Source organism: Cupressus sempervirens, chromosome 4 (assembly GCF_028749045.1).
Source record: "Cupressus sempervirens isolate cs-2001-9-10 chromosome 4, ASM2874904v1, whole genome shotgun sequence".
Lineage (NCBI taxonomy): Eukaryota > Viridiplantae > Streptophyta > Pinopsida > Cupressales > Cupressaceae > Cupressus > Cupressus sempervirens.
This window is the reverse complement of record NC_143121.1, coordinates 205,984,842-206,008,509: the sequence shown is the minus strand read 5'-3', so window position 1 is coordinate 206,008,509 and position 23,668 is coordinate 205,984,842. Positions and strand designations below refer to the sequence as shown.

At 31.4% G+C, this 23,668-nt stretch overlaps 1 protein-coding gene across 1 annotated transcript; it reads left to right on the top strand.

Moving 5' to 3' along the window:
• The first annotated feature begins 1,196 nt into the window (after window positions 1–1,196).
• LOC149560701 (disease resistance protein ADR1-like) lies at window positions 1,197–3,053 on the top strand. Its single transcript, XM_089823651.1, has 3 exons — window positions 1,197–1,608; window positions 1,699–1,910; window positions 2,047–3,053. The coding sequence occupies exons 1-3, from the start codon at window positions 1,283–1,285 to the stop codon at window positions 2,865–2,867; spliced, it is 1,359 nt and encodes a 452-aa protein (XP_089679777.1). The 5' UTR covers window positions 1,197–1,282; the 3' UTR covers window positions 2,868–3,053.
• The last annotated feature ends 20,615 nt before the right edge of the window (window positions 3,054–23,668 follow it).

Genomic DNA, 23,668 nt, shown 5'->3' with positions numbered 1-23,668 from the left:
TTCTTTCCGAATTCCCAACAACCGTCAACCCATTTAAATGTATGGCATGTGGGTTAAAACCACTAATTCATATATCAAGCCATTTTCAGCAACAACATATCAATTCATGTTGCATATTATCTATTTTTTGGTACTACATCTTGTTTCATTAGCAGGAAAATGCTTATTGAGTCAAATATATGCAACTATGTCCAGGATTAAAGGCAGGAAGATGAGCAGAGTCTACCCACTTCTACCGTGCCAGAATTTGTATCACACTTAACTATGCCATTAGGAAAAAATGGATGTGTTTAATTTCCAATTCCGTGATAAGTAGTAGACGTTTGTTCATCCTACCTACCAATTATTTTTTGATGTGGACGAATTATTGACCAGTTCATCAATTTGTAATTGGAAGTAATCTCGAAGCTTCTCTCCAGCTTATAGAAATTTGTATTACAATTCAAAACTGCCATCAGAAAAACGATGGACTACATAATTTACCATTCAATTATAAAGAATATATGTCTATTTGCCAAAGCTATCGATTATGTTCTGATGTAGAAAATTTCTCAACAACCAGATCATTCTATTATTGCAAGCATCAATCTATTCTATTCACAGAAGCTGCTTTATAACTACCATATCATTCACAATGTAATCAACATTGCTTCATAATATTCACAGTGTAATCGACATTGCTTCCGTGAAGTTTCAGTGAAAGAGGCGAGCTTCTTACTATATACACACGTTATCCGTGTTCTCCAGTTAAACTCTGTCTATTTATGTCGCACAAGCTTTCAATAACTTCGCCTCAAGTTCCTTGTCTTTTCAGAGTTATTTCATTATCAGACTTATATTTTTCTGGTCAAACTCGGTGGTGGAATGCAATTTTGTTGACATGTTCAACTAAAATGGAGGAAGCATCCAATGCCAGGTTACTACTCAACACGAATAATAGTTTATTAGAGGTTAATAATACAAAAAATTTATATCGTTATGATTGTTATTTCAAAAGAATGTAAACTATGGGCTAAAGAATGTGTATATCAAAATCTGAATATGACCAGGAGGTAAACAAGATGCGTGTGTACGCGGAGAACGCAAATTCCTTTGAAACTTCAACAACAAAACTAAGTCGTATAATAGTTGCTGATCCTGTTTATTTTCCTATATAAGGAAGACATTCGTGTTAACCTTACAAAGAAAAGAAATCACGGAAGGTAAAACAAACCTCACAGTAATACGCAGCAGTCACCTTCAAGCCCGAAAGAATTCGACTGTTTCCAAATACTTTTAAGAAATGGTGTCGATGATTGCAAGCTCTGTGAATGGAGAATCGCAAATTGCTTGGAAGAGGGCAATGAAAAAGATTTCTAAACGAGCGCAAATATCAGATTACAAGGAAACAGGGCCATTTAGATTATGGCAGATCTGTATCAACTCCTTAGATGATGTAAACAAGGATTGCTTGCTAGACTTGGGATTGTTTCCGAGGGACAGAAAAATCTACGCTGAAATACTTTTGGACATTTGGGTATATGTTCGGCAGCTACAAAGGAATGATGCTTTGTCCATCTTATTAGAACTTGGGAAAAGAAATATGTTAAATTTGGCAAGCAATTCAAGGTAACTTCTTTTTCTTTTATACAATTTGAGATGTTGTATTTCTTTTAATCGTGTTTGTCAACACTAAACTGACATGGTTACATTTTACAGAGGAAATACAGCAGTTTCGTATGTAAATGCTTCAGAGCTATACTTTTCCCAGCGTAATGAATTGCGAGACTTGTCATTGAATTTGGAACAGCGAGATCATCTATTCAACCGCGAGAGGTTGTTAATTGAAAGGAAACGCAATAGTTTGGTGGAGAAATACGAATTAGTGAATCAACGAGCATTTGATACAAAAATCCTCTCCATTCAAACTGGTGAGTTAATCTAAAACTCTTAAACATCGATATTTCTTTCGCACATTGATATTTTTTTAACATTGATATCCAATACATTATTAGTAATTACTACACAATTTTCTGATCGGATTTACTTGGTAACTACTGTGTGCAGGCCCTACTGAGGAAAATCAGCTCAATGATATGAATTTCCAGGAAACAGAGGCTTTGTTGTTATTTTTCACATCGACAGAATATGTTCTTCCCACCTTTCTGAAATCCATGAAAAAACTAGAATTTCTAATGGTGTCCAATTGTGGTGCAAAGAAGGCGACATTGAAAGGTATAGATGTCTTATCTTCACTCACTCAACTCAAGAGCATCCGCTTGGAGAGGCTGATTTTACCCTTTGGCAAAAAACAGAGCATTGAAGGACTAGATAACTTGGAGAAGCTATCATTGAGCTTATGTGAAGGATTTGGAAATATATCCATATTCAACACAACCAAGCTAAAATATTTTAACCTGGACCACAGCAGTGATTTAGAAGAGTTGCCTCGTGAGGTCTGCAATATGACCTCTGCTTTGTCGTGCTCTATTACCAACTGTCATTTACTTCAGAAGTTACCAGATAATTTTGGAAATATGAGCCATGTAAGAATGCTAAGGTTATCGGCGTTACCATTCTTGAAAGAGCTTCCTATGTCAATTGGAGAACTTGGACATTTGGAATATCTAGACATTTCAGGATGCGAAGGGTTGAAAGAACTTCCAAAGGAAATAGGAAAACTCAAGAATTTGAGGGAGATTGACATGAGAGAGTGTTCCCGTCTGAAGATATTACCGACAACAGTTTGTGAGATGTGTTCCCTCAAGCTCGTTATCTGTGACGAGGAGATTGGAAAGCACTGGTTGCAGGCTCGGAATATTTCTATTCCGGATCTTCGAGTTAAAATTGTGGAAGCACACTTTGACCTGGATTGGCTTGACGATTGATTTATTAATTACAATGTTTTTCACAATATTAGTGAATAAGTGATTGCAAATGGATACGTAAATGGCGATGTTTATCACTATATCAATTCCAAATTGGTATGTAATAGACTTTGTATTGATCCATCTAATTATGAGAGGATATTAAAAAATAATCTACTGGTTCCCAGTAATTTGTTTGTGCTGGAATACTGTTGTGTCTATGGTTGCCATGGCTAAATTTTGCGATATTTTTTTTTTTTTTTGTGGGTATGCTATTAGAACTTTTAATCGGAATTATGTAACTTCAGCTATCAGGCTGAAGAAGTTTTTATGCTTTAATCAAATTAGAGATAAACAATAATATTGCTAATAGTGATTGTGATGGTATATTAGAGTTATTTTGGAGAACTAATTGTTTAATTAATTTTGCTCATTGATGGGTTTTGGTGGCTTGACTATAATGACAGTTTGTTTCTATGATCCTTCTTTTTGACATCTTAATAAAAAATTAGTTATTAAAAGAAACAAATTTAATAAATCAAAGTTAATATTTTTACCAATCAAATTAAATATTAACTTTTATTATGTATAGGTGGAAAATTTTAAATAATTTATTTTATGAAAATTAATTAGCTTTATTTGAGTTGATTTTAAAATCTTGTTTGCTTTCTTCTATTGAAATATATTAGATTCTATCTATCTAATAATACTTATAGGTTCTAAATTTCTCTGAGGTGATTATTCTTTCAAATTATGTAAGAAATATTGATAGATCTTACACACAATTTTTATTTACTTTCAATTAATGTCTAAATACAAATGGTTTTAATATAATTTTATCTTTTTTAGTAGTTCAAAACACATATCTTAATATATTTTAACTATTCTTTATTATATGAAAGAAAGTTTCGAAGGTACTCTCATACTCTTTATAGAAAGATTAATTCATTGATGCTCATCCAAAAATAAGAAATAAAATTTTAAACACTTGCAGTAGGAAAAATAAAATTCAACAACAAAACAAGAACTAATAAAAACTCAACAAAAAACAAGCACACAATTTTTATTTTTTTTTAAAAAAAAAAAGGCACTTAGGCTCCTAGGAGACATTAAGAAAAGTTCTTAATAAACTCTACAACTAAAACATCGAGTTGTTCCATATTATATAAAATCTTGTTGAGTTTTGGGATCTCTTTGTTTGCTATCTGGTTCTTCTTGTGTTTGTTCCCTTGAGTACTTTTGTTAGGGCTAGACATGGCCTCCCAATGCTCTCTGTGCCATCAACAACTTATATCATATCATGCTCATTTTTAGTGTTCTCCATCTTAGAGACCAGATTTCTTAGGTGCCTAGTAGAAGCATTCATTATCTTATAACTCTTCTCTCCTGTGCATTTGAAAGACTCTCCCAAGCAATGTGTTCTTTCTCCAAAGCGAACAACATTTCCTCTAGGTCCTTGAGTTTGGCACTCCCACACTCTTTAGTATCCACTCTATCCTTATTAAACCACCCAAGCCAACAATAGAAATAGAATCCTTTGCCACACAAAATATAAATTATCATTGAAAAAATTCACATAAATATTATTTTAGATTTAAGATTTGTACATAATTCATTAGTATCTTTAAATCTATTTATATTTTTGAATATTTTGTATTAAATAGTAATTTGTTCTACCACCTAATATATTTCCTATATATTTTAATTATTTTATTAGAAAATTAAACTAGAATTGAGTATACTTTTGTAATTGTAAAATGTAAATGTATAATTTATTTTTTGAGAGAGAATGATCCATGTCTCCAAACTTATAGAATTTCTAAAATGAAAATTTATAAATTGGAGGCTATTGATAAAACTAGATCGATTCAAATTAATATAAGTTCTTTCTATTTTTTTGAATGTCATTAAACTTAAATATTATACATGTTGGTGTTAAATAACATGATATTGTGCTATTCATTACTAATATAAAATAATTGTTCAGTTTACCTTATAATATATTGAAAGCATATTAACATATATTAATATATTATTATTTAGAAAAGCAATATGCACTTTCAAATAAAATTAAAATGCTATATTTGAATTTTTCCTCACATCACCTATCATTACATATACATCTAATTTTCTTAAATGTCTCTTCCAAATAATAAATATTAAAGTAGTATAAAAGATCTATGCTAACTAAACCTTAGAAAATAAATTTAACTATACAGTTCAATCATACTAAGGCTCTCTACATAGTAAGATACTATTTTGTACATTAATAAATTGTAATTAGGTTTTTAAATAATATTTCTAAATTAAATATATCTTTGTAGGTATGTATGTCCAAATATGTCTAGATATAAATTTTCTAAACTAGATCTAAAAGTAGAATATTGATAAAGAATGCACACCAATCTTAATAATCATCATACCTTTTCTATACAATAATTATGTGAAAAAAAATCATCATATTGGTCCAAATGAGAGCTCATGACTATAACCACTTATGGAATCCCTCTAGATAAAGCACAATATACATCAACAAGGCCATATGGAAATAAAATTTAACATTTAAAATGTTTAAAAAATGATTAGAGATAAAATTGAACTTCAAAAAAATTGGTGATATTTTTGAAGTATTATATATCAAACAAAAAAATAAGGGGCTAATCCTAGAGTACAAAAAGGCTGAAGGACCAGCATGAGGTTACCTCCAAATTATCTAACTGATGCTAGTTTTATACTTCAAAAAATATATAAGTTACAGAATAGAACAATCGTTACCATTAGTCTTGTTACTAATCAACCAAAAAAATGGAAAAGCATTCCAGCAGCAAGGGAACACATTGTTGCTATTAGTCCAACACTTAATCATATACATATATAATAAAACCATGTAGAACACCATGTTCAAAGTGATCAAAAACATTAAAAAAAAAGGAAAAATATAACGAGGGCTAGCTTCCCTCATTCTTTTGTGGTTCCTCATTCTTCTTCTCCTAAGGCTTGTCCCTATTCACATCCACCCCCTCCTATTTAATAGGTTTGTCCAGGATTGTCTTCAGCCAATCCTCTGCTAGGAAGCTGTAAATGAAGTGTGTAGTTTTTCTCTACTTGACCAAATCCTTTTCATCCTTATTCATGTGCAATAAATAAAGAATAGTGGTAGTCGAATGCATAACTTTCATGGAGAATTCAACTAGGGTGTTCAATTTTTTGGCAAAGACCAATGTGATTGTCAACCATCTCCTTCATTGAATGCTCTAGCCTATCTAGCCGAGCCTTACTTTGGCTCTGGTCATGGGTATGCTTCCCTTTTACCCACCCACCTTTGGGAGTGCCTTTCATGAGGGAGGTGATGTCCTCCAGCCAGCTTCTAGTTGGGGACAAGACAACTTCAAGGGTATCTAAGATATGCGAGGGACTAGAAGAGCTAGATATAGGCTTCTTTCCAATGTCTTTGTGTGGCCTTTTCCTCTTGATGGGGTTTTTCTTACTATCTATAGACGTAGAGCTAAAGTCTTATTTGTTTTGGGGGGGGGGGGGGGGGGACTTCAATTTCTCCAATTGGAGTCTTCTACTAGTTCTTTGAGCATTTTTATTGCTCCTCCTCGTATCCATATTTGAATCAATTAGGGTTTTTTAAAACCCGAGAGATAGGGTTTGTTAGTTTTTGTGTGGCTTGAGCCAGGGCTAGGGTTAATGGATATTTGGGGGGTGATAGTAGCCTATGGGTTGACCAACAATAGTGGGTTTAAGTAAAGGTGGTAGTTGTAGAGTTTATTCATGAAATCCTAGTGGATGAGATAAAAGGGTTTACCCTCCTCTTTCTTTTCCTAGCCTTATAGACACCATGTTACATGGATTTCAAAATAAGATATGAAAAATAAATTTGATCTAGGTTGCTAAAATGGTTGAGAATGGTGAAATGATAGTAATATAGTACTTGGAACGGATCTTCAAGGGTAATATACCTCATTATCACATAGTAAATCATATCCCAAGTCTTCTAGAGATCCTTTTTGGAAAATCCAAAATGCATTTGAACCAAATCCTAATTAAATTTGAAGAACTTCCTCAAACTGGTCTCATCATTCACTTTGGCCTACTTGCACCAATTCTTGCCCCCAAGGGAAAACCCACCAACCCTAGCAATAACCTCTTCCATGATTTCAAATGTCATCCCATTTATGTTCACTTTCCTATAATTCCATGAGTTGAAGAGTTGCATCGAGATGTGCTCATCATGTTTTTGCATTCCTTCTATAAATGGTAGTAAATCACTTTCCTAAAGATAAAGCATCATAGCTTCACTCTTACAGATGCAAGCCTCAACCCCCACTTTTTTGATGCGGTCACTGACTCCCATTTCTCCACCCAACTCAACCACCAACTCCTCAAATTTTTTTGACATCTCCTTGTTGTAGGTTTGGCAGTCATAGTAGGTTAAATAAATTGCAACCAAGATAAAAATGTAAAGGAAGCAAAAACTCATCATAAGATCGTAAGGTTTCCCAAAAATTGAAAAGCCTTCCTCAGTGACACATGTGATCAATACTTTCCTTCCATAATAACCCAATTCCAACTGTAGTTGGAGTGGAGTTTGATTAAAGTGTCTTTGTCATCTTTCTTTGTTAGTTTCTTATAGCTTGACAAATCCATTACATTCATCCTTTTTCAGAAATAATTAAAATTGTTGATGTTGTCATGTAGATATTATCATATACCAAGGCACACTACTCTAATAATTGGAAGTCATATTTTTAATATTTTGATTTCTTCTATCTTGGAGGTAGTAACACATATACATCTATCCCACACCTCAAATATATTGAGAGAACTAAAGGGTGTGATTATGTACTTGATATGTAGTACTATTAATAATAATTATAATAATATGTAAATATTATGTAACCTATTAACCTTTTGCATCTCACAAGAAAAGAGCTTCATAGTCATATGCTGTAATGTATTTTATTATTTTTATGTAACTTATTTTAGGGAAATAGAAAAAAGTATTTATCTACTCAAATTGACTAATTATATCTATGTGTTCCACTACCTTTATTATTTCAACACTATTAAAATATCCAACAATAATAATGTCATATTTTCTAATATAAAGAATATATAGCTACATCATAAAAATTATCAAAACTGAATTTCTATACACTTATATCATCTTCAAGAAACAATGATCTATACAACTATGCTATTTTATAATAACATTACTTCTTTATATACAAATTAATGTGCATATGTTCACAAGTGTAAACATATCACATTTTCAACAATTTATTCCAACAAAAATACACAATATATAATTTATATATACCATGATAAAATGCACATTCATTCTCATATATGTCTAGTTCCTATGTCATGATAATATTTACTATATTATCTTTCTCTTTTTTGACTATTAATTAATGGTAATTTGTGTTCACCCACTTGCATATTATAATTATGGTTTAATTATGAATATAAAAAGTAAACAAATAGCAAAATTTTCATAGTATTGAAGAGTAAATATTTAATAGTTGAAATTACTTAAGAATTAAATTATAAATGATTAATTTCTATTATATCAAATAGGAATCATTTTCCACATGTTCCCTAAAGACTACTCCAATTGAGGATCCACGTGTCAAGAAAATGTTGGCATTGCATACATGTGAATAAAAAATAAAAAAAGGAAATATTACCTAAAAAATACAAAGCATAACTACTCTAAATTATAACACTTAAATTGATTCAATTTAAAACATAGTTTTCGTTCTCTATTTCATATTTAGAGTAAAACAATTGTATTTCTTTACCTAAAGTAATTTGAACTATTTAGTTAAATGGCCATATTTTTTATTGTACCATTTCATGTGTTTCTTTTTGCTAAAGGAATATAAGTTATGTTTGATCTATTAAGACAAATAAATTATAAAACATTCTATTGAATTCTTTCATGTAATATATATTTTAATTGATTTGTGTGTTAGGTTGCAAGGTCGTAAGCAAGATGTGAGCAGAATAAGGGAATTCATATTTACAAAATATTAAATATTTTATTTTCAAGAATACTAATCTATCATAAGACTTTTTTAGTGATAAATAAATAAACATTTAGTATAAATTGAGCATGATTAATGTGTTTGACCTATTCTGTTATTTAATATTTTTAATTATCCTATTAAGATATACTTAAATATTCTTGTTTTTGAAGTATTTGATAGCAGCCAAAAGAAAGGGGGGTTGACCCTGAGTTACAAAAAGGTTGAAGAACAACCAAAAATCACCTCCCACTTCTCTAACTAATATGAGTTTTATACTTCAAATTCCAAATATAGACTAGCTCTAAAAAGGAGGAACCCTTGTCAATAATCCTATCCCCAATAAGCATGTAATATGAAAAATTATACTACCAGCAAGGAAACTTATTGCTGCTACTAGTCCAGTTCATGAACACATATATAATAAAATTCCCATAGGACACCAAGTTCAATGGGATCCAAAACATAAAGAAAACATAAAGAAAACCAAAGAACTAGGAGCTAATTTCTCACTTTCTCTCATGTTCCTCCTCCTTTTCCTTAGGCTCCTCTCTGTTCAAATCCACCCCCTCCTCTTTGATGGGTTTATCAAGCAATGTCTTTAGCCAATCCTCTATCAAGAAATCATAGATAGAGTGGTAGTTGTGCTCTCTTTGCCCATATCTTTCTCATCCTTGTTAACCTGCAAAATAAATAGAAAGTGGTGGTAGCAAAGTGCATGACCTTCATGGTGAATTCTACCAAAGTGTCAAACTTTTGGTAAATTCCAATATGGTTATTGACAAGCTCCTTCATCAAATTTGATCCAGCCTCTCCAGTCAAGCCTTTCTTTGGCTCTTTCTATGCCTATGTCTCCCTTTCTTCCCCTTAGCTATGAGAGGTTCTTTCATGGGGGTGGTGATATCCTCCCCCCAACTTCTATTTGGGGACGAGATGACTTCTAGGGTGTTTGAGATATGTGAGGGGCTAGGTGGGCTAGATACTTAAATATTCTTGTTGGTATTATAGAGACAAAGTTGTTATTGAGTGATCCACTCTTTGTTAGTTTTATCAATACTTTCTACAAGTGCATCATGTCTGAACCCTTGTTAATAACTAACATAGATCCATGGGTCTAGTTCTTAATTTTTTTCTATAGGATTGAAGGTGCAACATCACCATTGATAAGCTATGGTATTTCCTAACTAAGGGTCAAAATCCTTTAACTTATTTTTTTGATATATGTAATTTATGAGATTGGACATCTGAAGCATTTAGTAGCCAATAAACAAAGGATGTTACTACATAGACTATTCTTTGAAGATAATTTTAAACAAATTAAATTAAAAATTAGATTATTAATGTTGGATTCTATCAAGTGTGAGGCAATTAAAAGAACTCTAGTAAATAATTTCTTAAGTGATTGGAGAATTTTGTGCTTATTAAAAAATTGTATAATGAATGGAAAAATTACTGATTCCCCAATTCAATATTTACTCTCAAAGATAATTTTGATAAAAACTTGACTATACATGAATTTTCTAAACTAGTCTACCATAGTAATAGTAATAGTAATAATATTTTTCCTATAAATTGTATTCTCATCTTTGTTCTATATGAATAACCAATAATTAGTATGCTTAGCACAAAGAACAAGGACCTTTCTAAAGACAATACCGGAAAATTCAATTGAGTGATTGGTATTTTATTGTATAATAACTTAGGATTACTAATTTTAGGTCTAATTCAATTTCATTAATTATTTTAGCAACATCACAATGACGATTCTCTTGAGTGGAGAATTTTTTAAAAAGGTACTAGCTAAATAGAAAAGATAATGACTACATTCAAAATTTGGTTTGAGATCATCCTCTAGATCTTGTGAGGGATCTTAAGCTTTGATAATAGACTCTAGTCGTATGTAGAGCCTCCAAAACATTGGAAATGCGATAAGGTTTTATTTATTTCATTAAAGGTTTTATTTGTTAAAGTAAGTTGTGTTGTACAAAAAGGTTAGAAACACTTCTTAATTCTTGATTGTCAACTCCCAACAAATAATTTTACTGTTAGTATGAATTTCTCTAGCTATATACATATCCACAACATGCTCTTAGTAGAAAAAATTGGTGATCAAATATTTGAAATAAAATGGAAGTAAGTCAATTTAATCTTAATGAAAAACTAATTAAACTCTAATATAATGGTCACAAACTACTTGCAGTGTATCTTAGTTTATCAATGGATAAGAGTCATGGAGAACTTTTTTAGTTTAAGTTGTGAATTAAGAATATTTTATTTGCATTCCATCATTATCATGCTTATATCATGAAGATCAATTTGAAAATCCTTACTAAATCATTATAACAATTTTTATGATTGTCTCATAAACTGTAACTAAAAGATTCTCTCCATATTTCATTATAAAAGATACCACCATTTAATTTAATATTCATCCATAAAGATTCTATAATTTTATAATGTAATAATTCAACACTTGAATAGAATACTCTAGAGATACTATCATTTAAATAATTTTTTAAAAATGAAATAAAAGATTATCCCATAAAACTAAAGAATAATAACCAAGACAATAATGTAGGCCTCTCTATTTTTATCTGACCAAAAAAAAATTCCATGCATGAGAAACAAAGCTCGGGAAAAGTCAGCTTCGTATGCGCTTGAATGGAAGCAAATGGGAACCAGACTACGCCCCTTTTTTTTTAATTTATTCAACAAATTCGACAGATGTCTCTTTGGAATCGATCTTGAAGGTCAAAAGAATTCGAAAAGATGATTCAAAAACTTTTCGAGCAATATCGTTTTCACATAAAAGAAATTTAAAATATAAGTACATTCGTGAGAGGAACTAGGAAAGACTGTTACACATTCGTGCGAAAGAGAGTAGGAAAAGGGAACAAATGAAATCCATGTACATTGTGGAGTCAGTCATACGTTGAGAATGCAGGCTTCATTGTAACTTCAATACTGTCGAGCAAAGAACTCCTTAGATGGTCTACTCAACAAATGTTTCTTAGACTTGACGGTATTTCAGGAGGACAAGAAAATCTGTACTGGCGCACTTTTGCACATTTGGGTTTATGTTAGAAAGCTACAAAGCAATGATGCTTTTTCCATCTTATCGGTAATTAGCTCATCTTTTATACCATTTTATATCGGGTTTCTTCAAAAAATGTTTTTCAATAGTAAGGTCACGTGCTTGCACTTAACAGGGGAATTACAACAATTTCTTCTGGAAATGAGAATGCTTCAGAGCTTTACTTTTCTCAGCCTAATGAAATGCGAGGTTTCGATTTGTATTTGGGACACCATGACAATATATCCCATCGCAAGAGGTTGGTCATAGAATGGAAGAACATTGCTTCGTTAAAGAATTGGGAGCTGCTCATAAATAGAGCGTTTGATACTCAAATTCTCTCCATTCTCACCGGTATGTTGATTTAAAAACTCTCTCACATCCATTTTTGTCTGGAAAAACATTTCTTTGTTTTCATGTTCATATTTGATCTTAATTTATAGGGGAAAAAACTGAATTTCAAAAATGATTTTCGGAATTGAATAAGGTTTACATCACTTTTCTAGGTCGCTTGGCTGCCTGTGCGTGAATTTCACATACATAACTAGTAGTCATTATCAGTGCACAAGTTTCTAATTGGATTTTCTATGTAATTAATACACGCAGGCACTATGGAGGAAAGTGACTGGTATGATATGAACTTCAAAGGCACTATTGTTGTTCTTTGAATCAAAAGAATACTTTCTTTCCCCATTTCTGAAATCCATAAAAAAATGAAGTTTCTGATGATATCAAATAGTGGTACAGACAAGGCAATAGTGAACGGTCTAGATATGTTATTTTCACTCACTCAAGTGAAGATTGTCCGCTTCGAGAGGTTGATTTCACCCTTGGCGGGAAACGGAGCATTCAAGCACTGCAAAATATAGAGAAGCTATCTTTGAGTTTATGTGAAGGATTTTAAAATACACCCACATTGATCAAGCTACAACATTTTAACCTTGATCACAGCAATGAATTCGAGGAATTACTTCCTTGTATCTGCAATATATCCTCCATTCTGTCATGCTTTATCACCAACTGCCATCAGCTTCAAAATTTACCTTACGATTTTGGACATATGAAAAGTCTAAGAATGTTAAGGTTATCGACACTACCACGCCTGGAACAACTTCCTGCATGAATTGGGAAACTTGAACATTTCACTATGTGAGGGCTTGAAAGAACTCCCGAAGAAAATAGGAAAATCAAGAAATTGAGGGAGATTGATATGAGAGAATGTTCCCATGTGACAATGTTACCTGTTACTGTTTGTGAACTCGGTTCTCTGAAGATTGTTACACATGATGAGTCGATTGGGAAGCAGTGGTTGCGGGTAAAGAACACTTGCATTCCTGAGCTTAGAATTCAAGTTGTGGAAGCACGGTTTAGTGTGGATTGGCTTGATTGAATTTCATTTAGGGTCTGTTTGGCCATGGACATAGGAATGGAGAATAGGCATGTAATATTGGGAATAAGAATGGCTATTATAATAGCTATTTTTTGGAATGGGTATAAGCTCATTTTAGAGGCAAAATGGGAATGCGTATTCCTATTCCCTATTCCAAGTGACTAACCAAACAGAAAATAGAATACATATTCCAACTTTTCTATTCCTATTCCAGCAACCAAACGGGCCCTTAAAGAATATGAGCTAAGGATATTCACATCCTTTATAAATTATCTAGTTCATTAGTTTCATGTTCACTAGCACAAATGAATATAAGAACCTCTTAATTTTCAGCCTATATTATGATCAATTTTAATGGTCGTTTAGTGCAGTTAACATATTTTGATAGGAATCTGATCTATGCCATTACCTATGAATGTATCAATAAATGAAAATGCTCATGAATTTCCAATTCTAAGTAACGTGTTGTATGTACAAATTAGTAAAAACTTACAATAAGAAACTACTTTATTGAATGTGTCATTTTCTAATATTTGTTAAGGTCAATTAAGTTGAGAGGCTTTTTGGTATGAATCTTCAATGTAAACAAATTTGTATGTCGTGTAAATCTTGCAGTTATAGCTCATCAAATGGATCAATGTACACAATATTAATTTTTTTTAAGCTGAGATGCTTTCTATAGTAGTATCAATCTTCAATGTAAACAATTAGAATTTTTCAAAAAATAAGACAATCATTTGCATATCTTGTACATCTTCTAGTGAGAGCTCATTGAATGGATCCATGTACACAATACTAATTTTTTTAGTAGCAGTTAAAAAATAGAAAAAATAAAGGTGAGAAGAAGTAACAGTTAGAGTCATAATGATGTAAAGAAAAATGAATTGAAGTAACATGTGGAAGTAACCTAATTTCAGTGTCTTCAAAGAAATTAAATCATTCCACATTAACAAAATGGATGAAAACCAAAGTAAAAGAGTCTTATTTTATGATCTTAGAATTTGATTTGAGTAAGCTCCTAGATTTTGAGAAACCATTATATCGATTTGAGAAAGCTTCTCATTCAATTTGAATAAGTGCTTTGGGCTAGCTTACTACTTAGGTGATCTTGGTTTGTTCCACAATGACTAAAAATTTGAGGGTACTAAGGATTTAGGATTCTTTTTGTTTCATTTAAATCTTACAAGGAATGAACTTTTTTGTTTTTTTCATTTAATCTTGTCGAGATTAGTAAAATCTAGATTATAATATATTTTCTTTTGACACACAAATGATTCAATTGTATCTGATAAATGATACACAAATGACTCATGAGCATTACATCCACTAGCATTTTTAAAAGTTGTTTCTCAAATCCCTTTCTTGTTAAATGCCAATGATCATTTTTTAAAAACATCAAATTCTTTTCTTGAAAATATATTCCTTTCTATAGAGGCTATGAGAATGGCACAACTATTAATGGAAGGAGTTATGAATTCTCAAACAATGAGGAGGTGATAGGGAATAGGTTTCACCTTGGTTGATATAAAATTTTAATGTTTTTGGCCTTTTTATTTCAATGAATTGATTTCATTAAAATCTAAATAGAAAAATTTCAAGTATTTGCTACCAGATCCACTTATTTGTATGTGCTAATAAATATTTTATATTTCAAGATATGGGTTGATTTTACTACTTTAATTAGAACTCACCATTGTTAATATTTTATTTATTGTGGTGAAATCCTCTAATATTTTATGAATTATAAAAGAAAATTCGTCAAATGAAAAATAAGGAATTGCATTGGAATCTTAATTGTAATCATTTAGATGTTTTAGAAAAAATTAGAATAGAACTATCCCATTATAGAGGAGAATAAGAGATAGAGATAGTTCCAAAGACATAAGTGAAAGAAAATAGGAATAGAGGCAATTACAAGAAAATATGGGTAGAGGTAATTACAAACCCTTGTTAGTGCAAATCAAGTTATTTAAGTTGAGAAGCTTTCTATAGTAGTATTAATCTTTAATGTTAACAATTAGCTTTTTAAAAAGAATTAGACAACCATTTACATATGTTGCATATATTGAAGGGATAGTTCATTGAATGGAGACATGGATACAGTATTAAAGATTTCAAAGCCAAGAGGATATCTATAGCAGTGTCAATCTTCAATGTAAATAATTATCTTTCTTTTCTAAAATTAGACAATCATTTATATGTCTTATATATCTCGTAGTGATAACTCATTGAATGGATCCATGTACACAATATTAAATACTTTAGTAGCAATTACACGAGAGAGAGAGAGAGAGAGAGAGAGAGAGAGAGAGAGAGAGAGAGAGAGAGAGAGAGAGAGAGAGAGAGAGAGAGAGAGAGAGAGAGAGAGAGAGAGAGAGAGAGAGAGAGAGAGAGAGAGATGGGTTGAGTCATAATGAAATGAAGACAAAACATTTGAAGTAACATATGAAAGTAACCTAACTTGAGTCTGTTCAAAGAAATAAAATCTTTGAACATTAAATTTGACCAAGCTGCTAGATTTTGAGAAAGCATTATATTAATTTTATTACACTTTTCAATTGATTTTTAGAAAATGTTTCAAGTTGGCTTGCTTCTCAAGTTAACTTGATTTGTTTCACAATGACTGAAAAATTGAGTGTACGAAGGATCTACGATTCGTTTGTTTTTCTAAATGTTATAGGGAATGAATGAACTATTATTTTCATTTGAACTTGTGGAAATTAATAAAATCTAGATTCTAATGTATTTGGTTGGGATACACATGATTTATTTGTAACTAAGAAATGATATGTTGCTAACATATGAGCATTACATTCGTGAGCATTTTCAAAGTTCTTTCTAAGATCCCTTTCTTGTTATAAGTAAATGATCCTTTAAAAATAAATCAAATTCTTTTCTTGAATTTTTTTTTGTAGATTCTATGTGTATGATTAGGTGATTAATTTCTCTCAAGGGAGAAAATTGATGGAAGGAGCTATAGTTTTTGAAACAATGAAAAGTTGAAGGGAATACGTTTTAACTTGGTAGAGAGATAATTTTACTTTTTTGTCATTTTTCTTGTAACAAATTGATTGCAATAAAATATAAATACAAAAAAATTCAAGTATTTGTTAGTAGATTTGTTTATTTGTATGTGCTAATAAATAATCTATGTTTCAAGCTATGGGTTTTAGTGCAAGTAAATTTATTTAAGCCAAGAGGGTTTCTATAGTAGTATCAATCGACAATGTAAATAATTTTCCTTTTTGAAAAAAAATAGACATTCATTTGTATTGGTGTATATCTTGTAGTGTATAGCCTATTGAATTGATCCATGTACATAATATTAAGGATTTTAGTAGTAGTTACTTAAAATAGAAAGAAAAAAGCAAGAAGAAGTAATGGTTGGAGTATAATGAAATGAAGAAAAAAAAAATTGAAGCAACATGTGGAAGTAAGATAATTTAAATCTCTTCAAAGAAATGAAATCCTATAATATTAATGGAATAAATGGAAGTAAAAGTGGAAGAGTCTTATTCTATTATCATAGCATTTTGATTTGAGCAATTTTCTAGATTTTGAGAAACTATTATATCAATTTGAACAAGGTTTCCAATCAATTTGAGCAAGTGTTTCAGGTTGGATTTCCAATTAGGTGAGCAGGGTTTATTCCATAATGTTTGAAAATTTGAGGGTGTTGTGGACCAAGAATCCTCTGTGTCATTTAAATGTTATAGGGAATCACCTATGTTTTTTCATTTGATCTTGTAGAGATTAATAAAATCTAGATTCTAATGTATTATCTTGTGAGGAAAATTACATTAAATTGTAACCAAGAAATGATACACGACTAAGTTATGAGCATTACTTTCACTTGCATTTTTAAAGTTTTTTCTTAGCTCCATTTCTTGTTGCAAGCAAGTGATTCTTTAAAAAATCATATTCTTTTATTCTTGAAAATGCATTCTTTTTCTATAGATGCTATGAGTATGGCATGAAGATTAATGGCTCTAGGGGGAGAATATTTAGGGAAGGAGTATAGAATCTAAAATGATGAGGAGGTGAAGGGAATAGGCTTTGCCTCGGCTAAGGGAAAATCCTAATGTTTTTGACGTTTTTCTTGCAATGAATCCATTACATTAAATTCCAAATAGAAATTATTTCATTTACTTATTAGCAAATCCACTTATTTGTACATGCTAATAAATATTATATATTTCAAGATGTGGGTTGGTTTTATGACTTTACTTCGAGCTCACCATTGTAAATATTGCATTTATTTTAGCAAAATCCTCTATAATCCTATGAAATGTAGAAGAAAAATCATCATGTGGAAAATTAAGGAATTGAATTGAAATTTTAATTGTAAACATTTAGATGTTTTAGGAAAAAATAACATACAACTATCCCATGATAGAGGAGAATATGAAATAGAGACAGTTCCAAAGACATGAGCATAGCCAATTACAAGATAATATGAATATAGGTTGTTACAAATCCATGTACGTTCAAAGAAATTAATTTATATCAAGAGGCTTTCTATAGTGGTATCAATATTCAATGTAAACAAATAAATCTTTTGAAAAAGGTTAGACAACCATTCGCATGTCTTGTGTATCTTGTAGTGATAGCTCATTGAATGGAACCATGTAAAAAATATTAAAGATTTTAGCAGTAGTTATAAAATAGAAAGAAAAAAAGTAAGAAGAAGTCACTGTCAGAGTATAATGAAATGAAGAAAAAAAAATTGACATAGCATGTAGAAGTAACCTAATTTTAGTATCTTCAAAGAAATAAAATCCTACAACATTAATGAATCAAATGGAAGTAAAAGTGGAAGAGTCTTACTATATGATCATAGTATTTTTATTTGAGCAAGTTTCCAAATTTTGAGAAACTATTATATCATTTTAAGGATGACTTTCAATCGATTTGAGAAAGTATTTAAGTTGGTCTTTCTACTTTAGTTAGCATGGTTTTTTCCACAATGATTGAAAATTTGAGGGTGTTGAGGATCTAGGAATCTTTTGTTTCATTTACATGTTATAGGTACTAAACCTTTTATGTGTGTGTGTGTGTGTGTGTGTGTGTGTGTGTCTTGTGGAGGTTAATAAATTCTAGAAAATAATTTATTATCACGAGACACACAAATGATTTGTTTGTAACTGAGAAATGATACATGATTGACTTACGTGCATTATATTCACTTGCACTTTTAAAGTTTTTTTTCCAGATCCCTTTTTTGTTACAAGTAAATGATCCTTTGAAAAAAATAGACTCTTTTCTTAAAAATATGTTCTTTTCTATATAGGAAATGAGTATGACATGATGATTAATAACTCTTGAGGAAGAATTTTTTTGGAAGGAGTTACAAATTGTAAAATGACAAGGAGGTAAAGGGAATAGGCTTCACCTTGGCTAAGAGAAAATTCTAATGTTTCTGACAATTTTCTTGCAATGAATTAACCACATTAAAATAGAAGTTGAATTTTCTTTAAGTATTTCTCAGTAGGTCCACATATTTGTAAGTGCTAATAAATATTCAATATTTTAAGCTATGGGTTCTATTGGCTCCTAATTTGACAGAAATTAAGCAAGCTTTTATGATGCCAATTAATCTATGAATTAGCTAAAAACCATGGTGGGCAATCTGAAAAACCTTAATTAAAGGACCAACTAACAAGACATCATAGTCTTCTCCACTTTGAAGTATACAAGATTCAAGTGGGTATACCTCAGGAATTCAACTATTATCCATTCTCAAATCAAGGTTCTTAATATGAATTCAAGTAACAACAGATTACTCAACCTTCTTTCTTCTAATTCAATGATTGTAAAGAGATGATAACTAGCTATTTTATCAAACCATTGACACCATGAATCAAGTACAAGCTTAGATAAAAAATTTATAAAAGATTAATTGATTATAATATTCCTACATTATGCAAAAAATTCCATTCATTTTAACTCACAAGGATGGTCAGTGCCTTATCCATTGGGCTACAACAAATAGAGATAGTACACCTACTTCTGGATCTTATCCCAACACTTTGTGCAAAGATCTACCTATATTCATTTCCAAATCCCATACTTATCATATCTTTACTTAAAAATATGGTGTTCTTTCAGCTTGCATTAAGAATGTACATAATACATTAGATCATTAGCAAAAGAAAATTGAAATATAACTCAGAGTGACTTAGAACTAAAATTTAATAAAACTTTCTATCAAAATTTTAGAGAACAAAACAGAGACAAGAAAAGAGACAGATTTGGAATGAAATCAACTCTGAATATTTGTATTCATTTCTTTAAACTATATACTGCTCATTGATAACCTCTATTAGAACAATAACACAATATACCAACAACTATAACTTTTGTATTCAATTTTGGAATTTATTTATAGCATACATGGACTAACTCCAACTTTACATAGACTCATGCAAAATGAAATAAAACTTAGACCCTCATCTAGCCTTGGAAACTTACTTATATAGTATGAGTTGCAACAAGCTTCATGCCTAGAGGGAAACGATGATTTTCCTTCAAATAGAAAGATTTACAAGCAAACAAAACTATAACTATCACAAAGATGCATGAGAAGAGACAAAAAATGGTGATTGTTTTGCCTTTTTATCAAAATCACTTCTTCATTTGTTGTCTTGTGATGGGGCTAGCTTCATTGTAACATTTCTTGTAAATCCCCTACACCTAATGATTGGTCTTGTTCCATCTATTGTTCTCTAGGTTATGGGACCACATGGCTTCCTCATGCTATATCAAGCTCTAATATCTAGATTTTTATTACAATTGGTTACTTACCTACCAACTCACTAATTTGGGTGGCCATGTCCATTACTATAGTTAGTTCATTTGTTTCCTTGTCATCTATTTGAACTGCTTTATCAACTAATTGCATTCCTTTTGTAGTAGTTTCCCTGTCCACAACTGTTTCCTTAGATGCCATTTGTAATATTTGCACTATTTGTTTGCCATCCACTTGTCAAAAATTGTATTTTCTAGGTAGTTGAAGCTCAACTTGATCCCTTTTCAAGATGTATTTTCCCATTTTCTTTATTTCAAAAAAAACTTGTTTCAAAGAATAAGAAAATATTTGTACTTGTACCACTTCCTTAGTAGTTATTGCAAACCAAATATAGTTCTCTTTATTTAATACTTTATTCACCCTAATACTAACTAATTCCTTTAGCTCATTGTCCTAGATTCATCCTTATCTTTTATTTTTCCTATGGCTTTTATCGCATGGGGAAAGAGAACAATTTTTTTTTGAGGTATCTAGAGAAACAAATATTTATTATTCCTTGTAGGATATCCCTCTGATGATCAGAATATAGTAGATCATGGGCATGATCAAAGGTCTTTTCTAATTGATCATCAAAGTGATCAATAACTGAGCAACATAGGCATGTAATAACATCATCCCTGCTAATCCATTTGCTCAAAATTGTTCTCAAGGTGGCTTCATTATTGTTCAACTCATTCCATATCCCTACTAGCCTTGACCATTCCAAGTAGAAAAGAGGCAAACCTACCCTCTTTACTACATATAAAAATGTATCTTTGATCATGTCCTTATGTTGGATGCCTAGTTCAATGTGCAATGACCATATCCTAGCTTTATGCTTATTTAGCTCATCAATTGTGTAAAGTTCTAGTTAATGGGGAGAGCTTGGAATTTACACAATTGGAATAGTATTAAATAGTGACATAGGGGGAGGACCAACTAAAATTCTAAGCTATCTAGATTGTCTAATTTCTTTACCCTTTCTAGATCTCTCCATGTTTGTAATTTTATGCTCTAATTTTTAGATTTGTCTAATGCTTTCATCATAGGCTTCTAGTACCTTTTCAAACTTTTCACTTAACCCTAAGAACTTTTTTTGATCCTTAGAAGCAACCACAACCTCAAAATTTGTTACTTCTTTATTCATTAAGGCAATTTTTTCACTGCCCACTTCCTCTACTCTTAGACCATGAGACTACCTGTATACTTAGAGTTTGAGACTTCTTGAATTCTTACCTTGCCCCTTTTATGGATTGACCACATGACTAAGGCTTTATGGTCATCACTATATCTTACCCCTTTATGGGCTTATGCCACTTCATCTTCAAGTTTTAACTTGGTTTCTTTCTCTTTCCTCACTTTGTCAAAGATCATTACATTATAAATGTCCCATTTTGGCAGTATCAAAACTCTTGAATCCTTTAATAACCTCCTTTCCCCTACATGAGTTATTTGGCCAAACTCTTCCATGAGGCTAGCTTTAACCTCCTCTTCAATGTCAAGGTCATGTCTATCAGGTTGCTTTGGTTTTATTTTCTTACATTAGCCTCAAAGTTTTCAATACTATTCCTCCCTAGAAACTAAATGAAAGTTCTACATTTAACAAAACTGTAATCATCCAAATATTTATTTGATGCCTACTTCACAATAGAAATTTCTTTTTCTTTGAAATCCTCTATAGCGAGGGCTAAGAGTGGCATGAGAGGCTCTGTAGGTGTTGCTACCTCCATTTTTGTTACAATTATGACACTATCCCCTTGGCCACCCATGTATTCCAGTTACTCCCTCAAGGAGTCTTCATCATCTCTACATATGGGGGTCTATGAAGGGGAGTACCCCTCAAATCTTGAAGAAGATCCATGTTCTAATTTTTTCTTCTTAGCTACAAGTGTTGTAGGAGTCTCTAAAAGCTACCTTTTATACAAAGGGACTGGTGGTATATTTATATTCTTTGCCACCACATATCCATCCCTTTTTTACAATGTGTACTAGCCTAGGCTTATGATAGGTTTACTTGCTAGCCTCTTCTCAATTTCAATAGCTTGATCTAGATAGGCTTGAACCAAAATTTCTCTCTTCTCATTCAGGGTTTGCATGAACCCGAAAAAATTACTCATAATCATATTAATTTTATCACCCCAATATTTTACATCATCTAGGGGTTCATATTTTGGGTCTAAGGCATTAAAGAATTCAAGAACCCTACTATAAAATTTCCATTTTTTTTCCTAACTTCCTTTTCTTATAGTGAAAATTCATTCCTAATTATATCTTCAAGAAAGTAAACAAAATCTTCATAAGACCTAGCCTTTTTTCTATATTTAAACATATCATAGAATCCTTCAGGATCAATAAAATGGGGGTGGGATTGGGCCATCTAATATCTATCCAAAAAATTACCTAAATACCTCCATCCTCCCTTGGTGATTACAAAATTGTGAATTACAATAAAATTAGGGAAAATTGTACCTCTTGATATGTCAACTAACTCCTTTTCCTCTAATCCTCCTATCTACTAGAGGAATTATGAAATTCAAACCTTCAAGGGAACTTGGTATGGTAAGACATGGGGCTTCCCTTGGAAACCATAAACTCTAAATATAATGGAGACTAAGTATGTGATGATGTCTGCCTAATTGTGTCTTACCTTCAATTATTTTGTATGATTCTTAGGTTTAATCAATTCTAGCAAGGACTGAGGTATTCAAGGATTATTTCCAATCAATAGAATCCTTAGCTTGGAAGCATAATGCATGTCAAATCTCACGAAGAAGGCATCATTGACCTCCCAAGTCATATCAGCACTCCAGAACTAGACTAGTAATTTCTCTCCATCCTTCTCCATCTTTAGCTCCATCTTCTTAGAAAAAGAAAAAACTCCTTTTCTTAGGCACATGTACATCAACATAGAATACTAGAATAAGGGATTCTCAACTTTGGCCTTGTTTATACTAATTAATCCATTAAGGATTTCTTCTACTAAATATGTGTCAAAATAAAAAATTGAGCTCATTCCATATTGTAGTGTCTGTGCTATGATTAAAACTAAAGATCTTGGATACGATCTTGCTCATCCATCTCAAAAATTCTATAGAGGGAGAAATATAATGCTTGTTCCCCAGGGTTAAAATATTTCTTTAGTACTGATTCTGGGGTATTAGATATAAATAAGGATAGATTCCCTATCTTCACAAAGTACTCCTATAATGGTCCCTTCCTCAGTTATATCCTTTGGGCATCATACCTTGCTTGTAAATCTTCTAGGTCAATTTTCTCATGTAAGGCATGTTTAGGGTTCAATATGAAAACCTCCCTAATTACTTTAGGTGTAACACTAAAAAGGTTTTCTTTAGCATGAATCTTTACCACCCTCTACAAGTGATCATCTCTTGGCTATCATTGTCAATAAATTGTCATAAAAAAATATGCTAGGAAAAATTAGTTTCCCTATGTCAAATTGCCAGACTTTGCTCAAAAGAGTGTCATTTTTCCCCTTCAAAAACCATTTTCAAAAATTCTCTAAAACCCTAGTGGATG

What these genes read in the sequence shown, in the direction of transcription:
- LOC149560701 (XM_089823651.1), top strand. Translation starts at nt 1,283, where the DNA reads ATGGTGTCGATGATTGCAAGCTCTGTGAATGGAGAATCGCAAATTGCT. An exon ending in AATTTGGCAAGCAATTCAAG is followed by an intron (nt 1,609 to 1,698) that starts GTAACTTCTTTT and finishes TACATTTTACAG; the next exon opens with AGGAAATACAGCAGTTTCGT. An exon ending in AATCCTCTCCATTCAAACTG is followed by an intron (nt 1,911 to 2,046) that starts GTGAGTTAATCT and finishes TACTGTGTGCAG; the next exon opens with GCCCTACTGAGGAAAATCAG.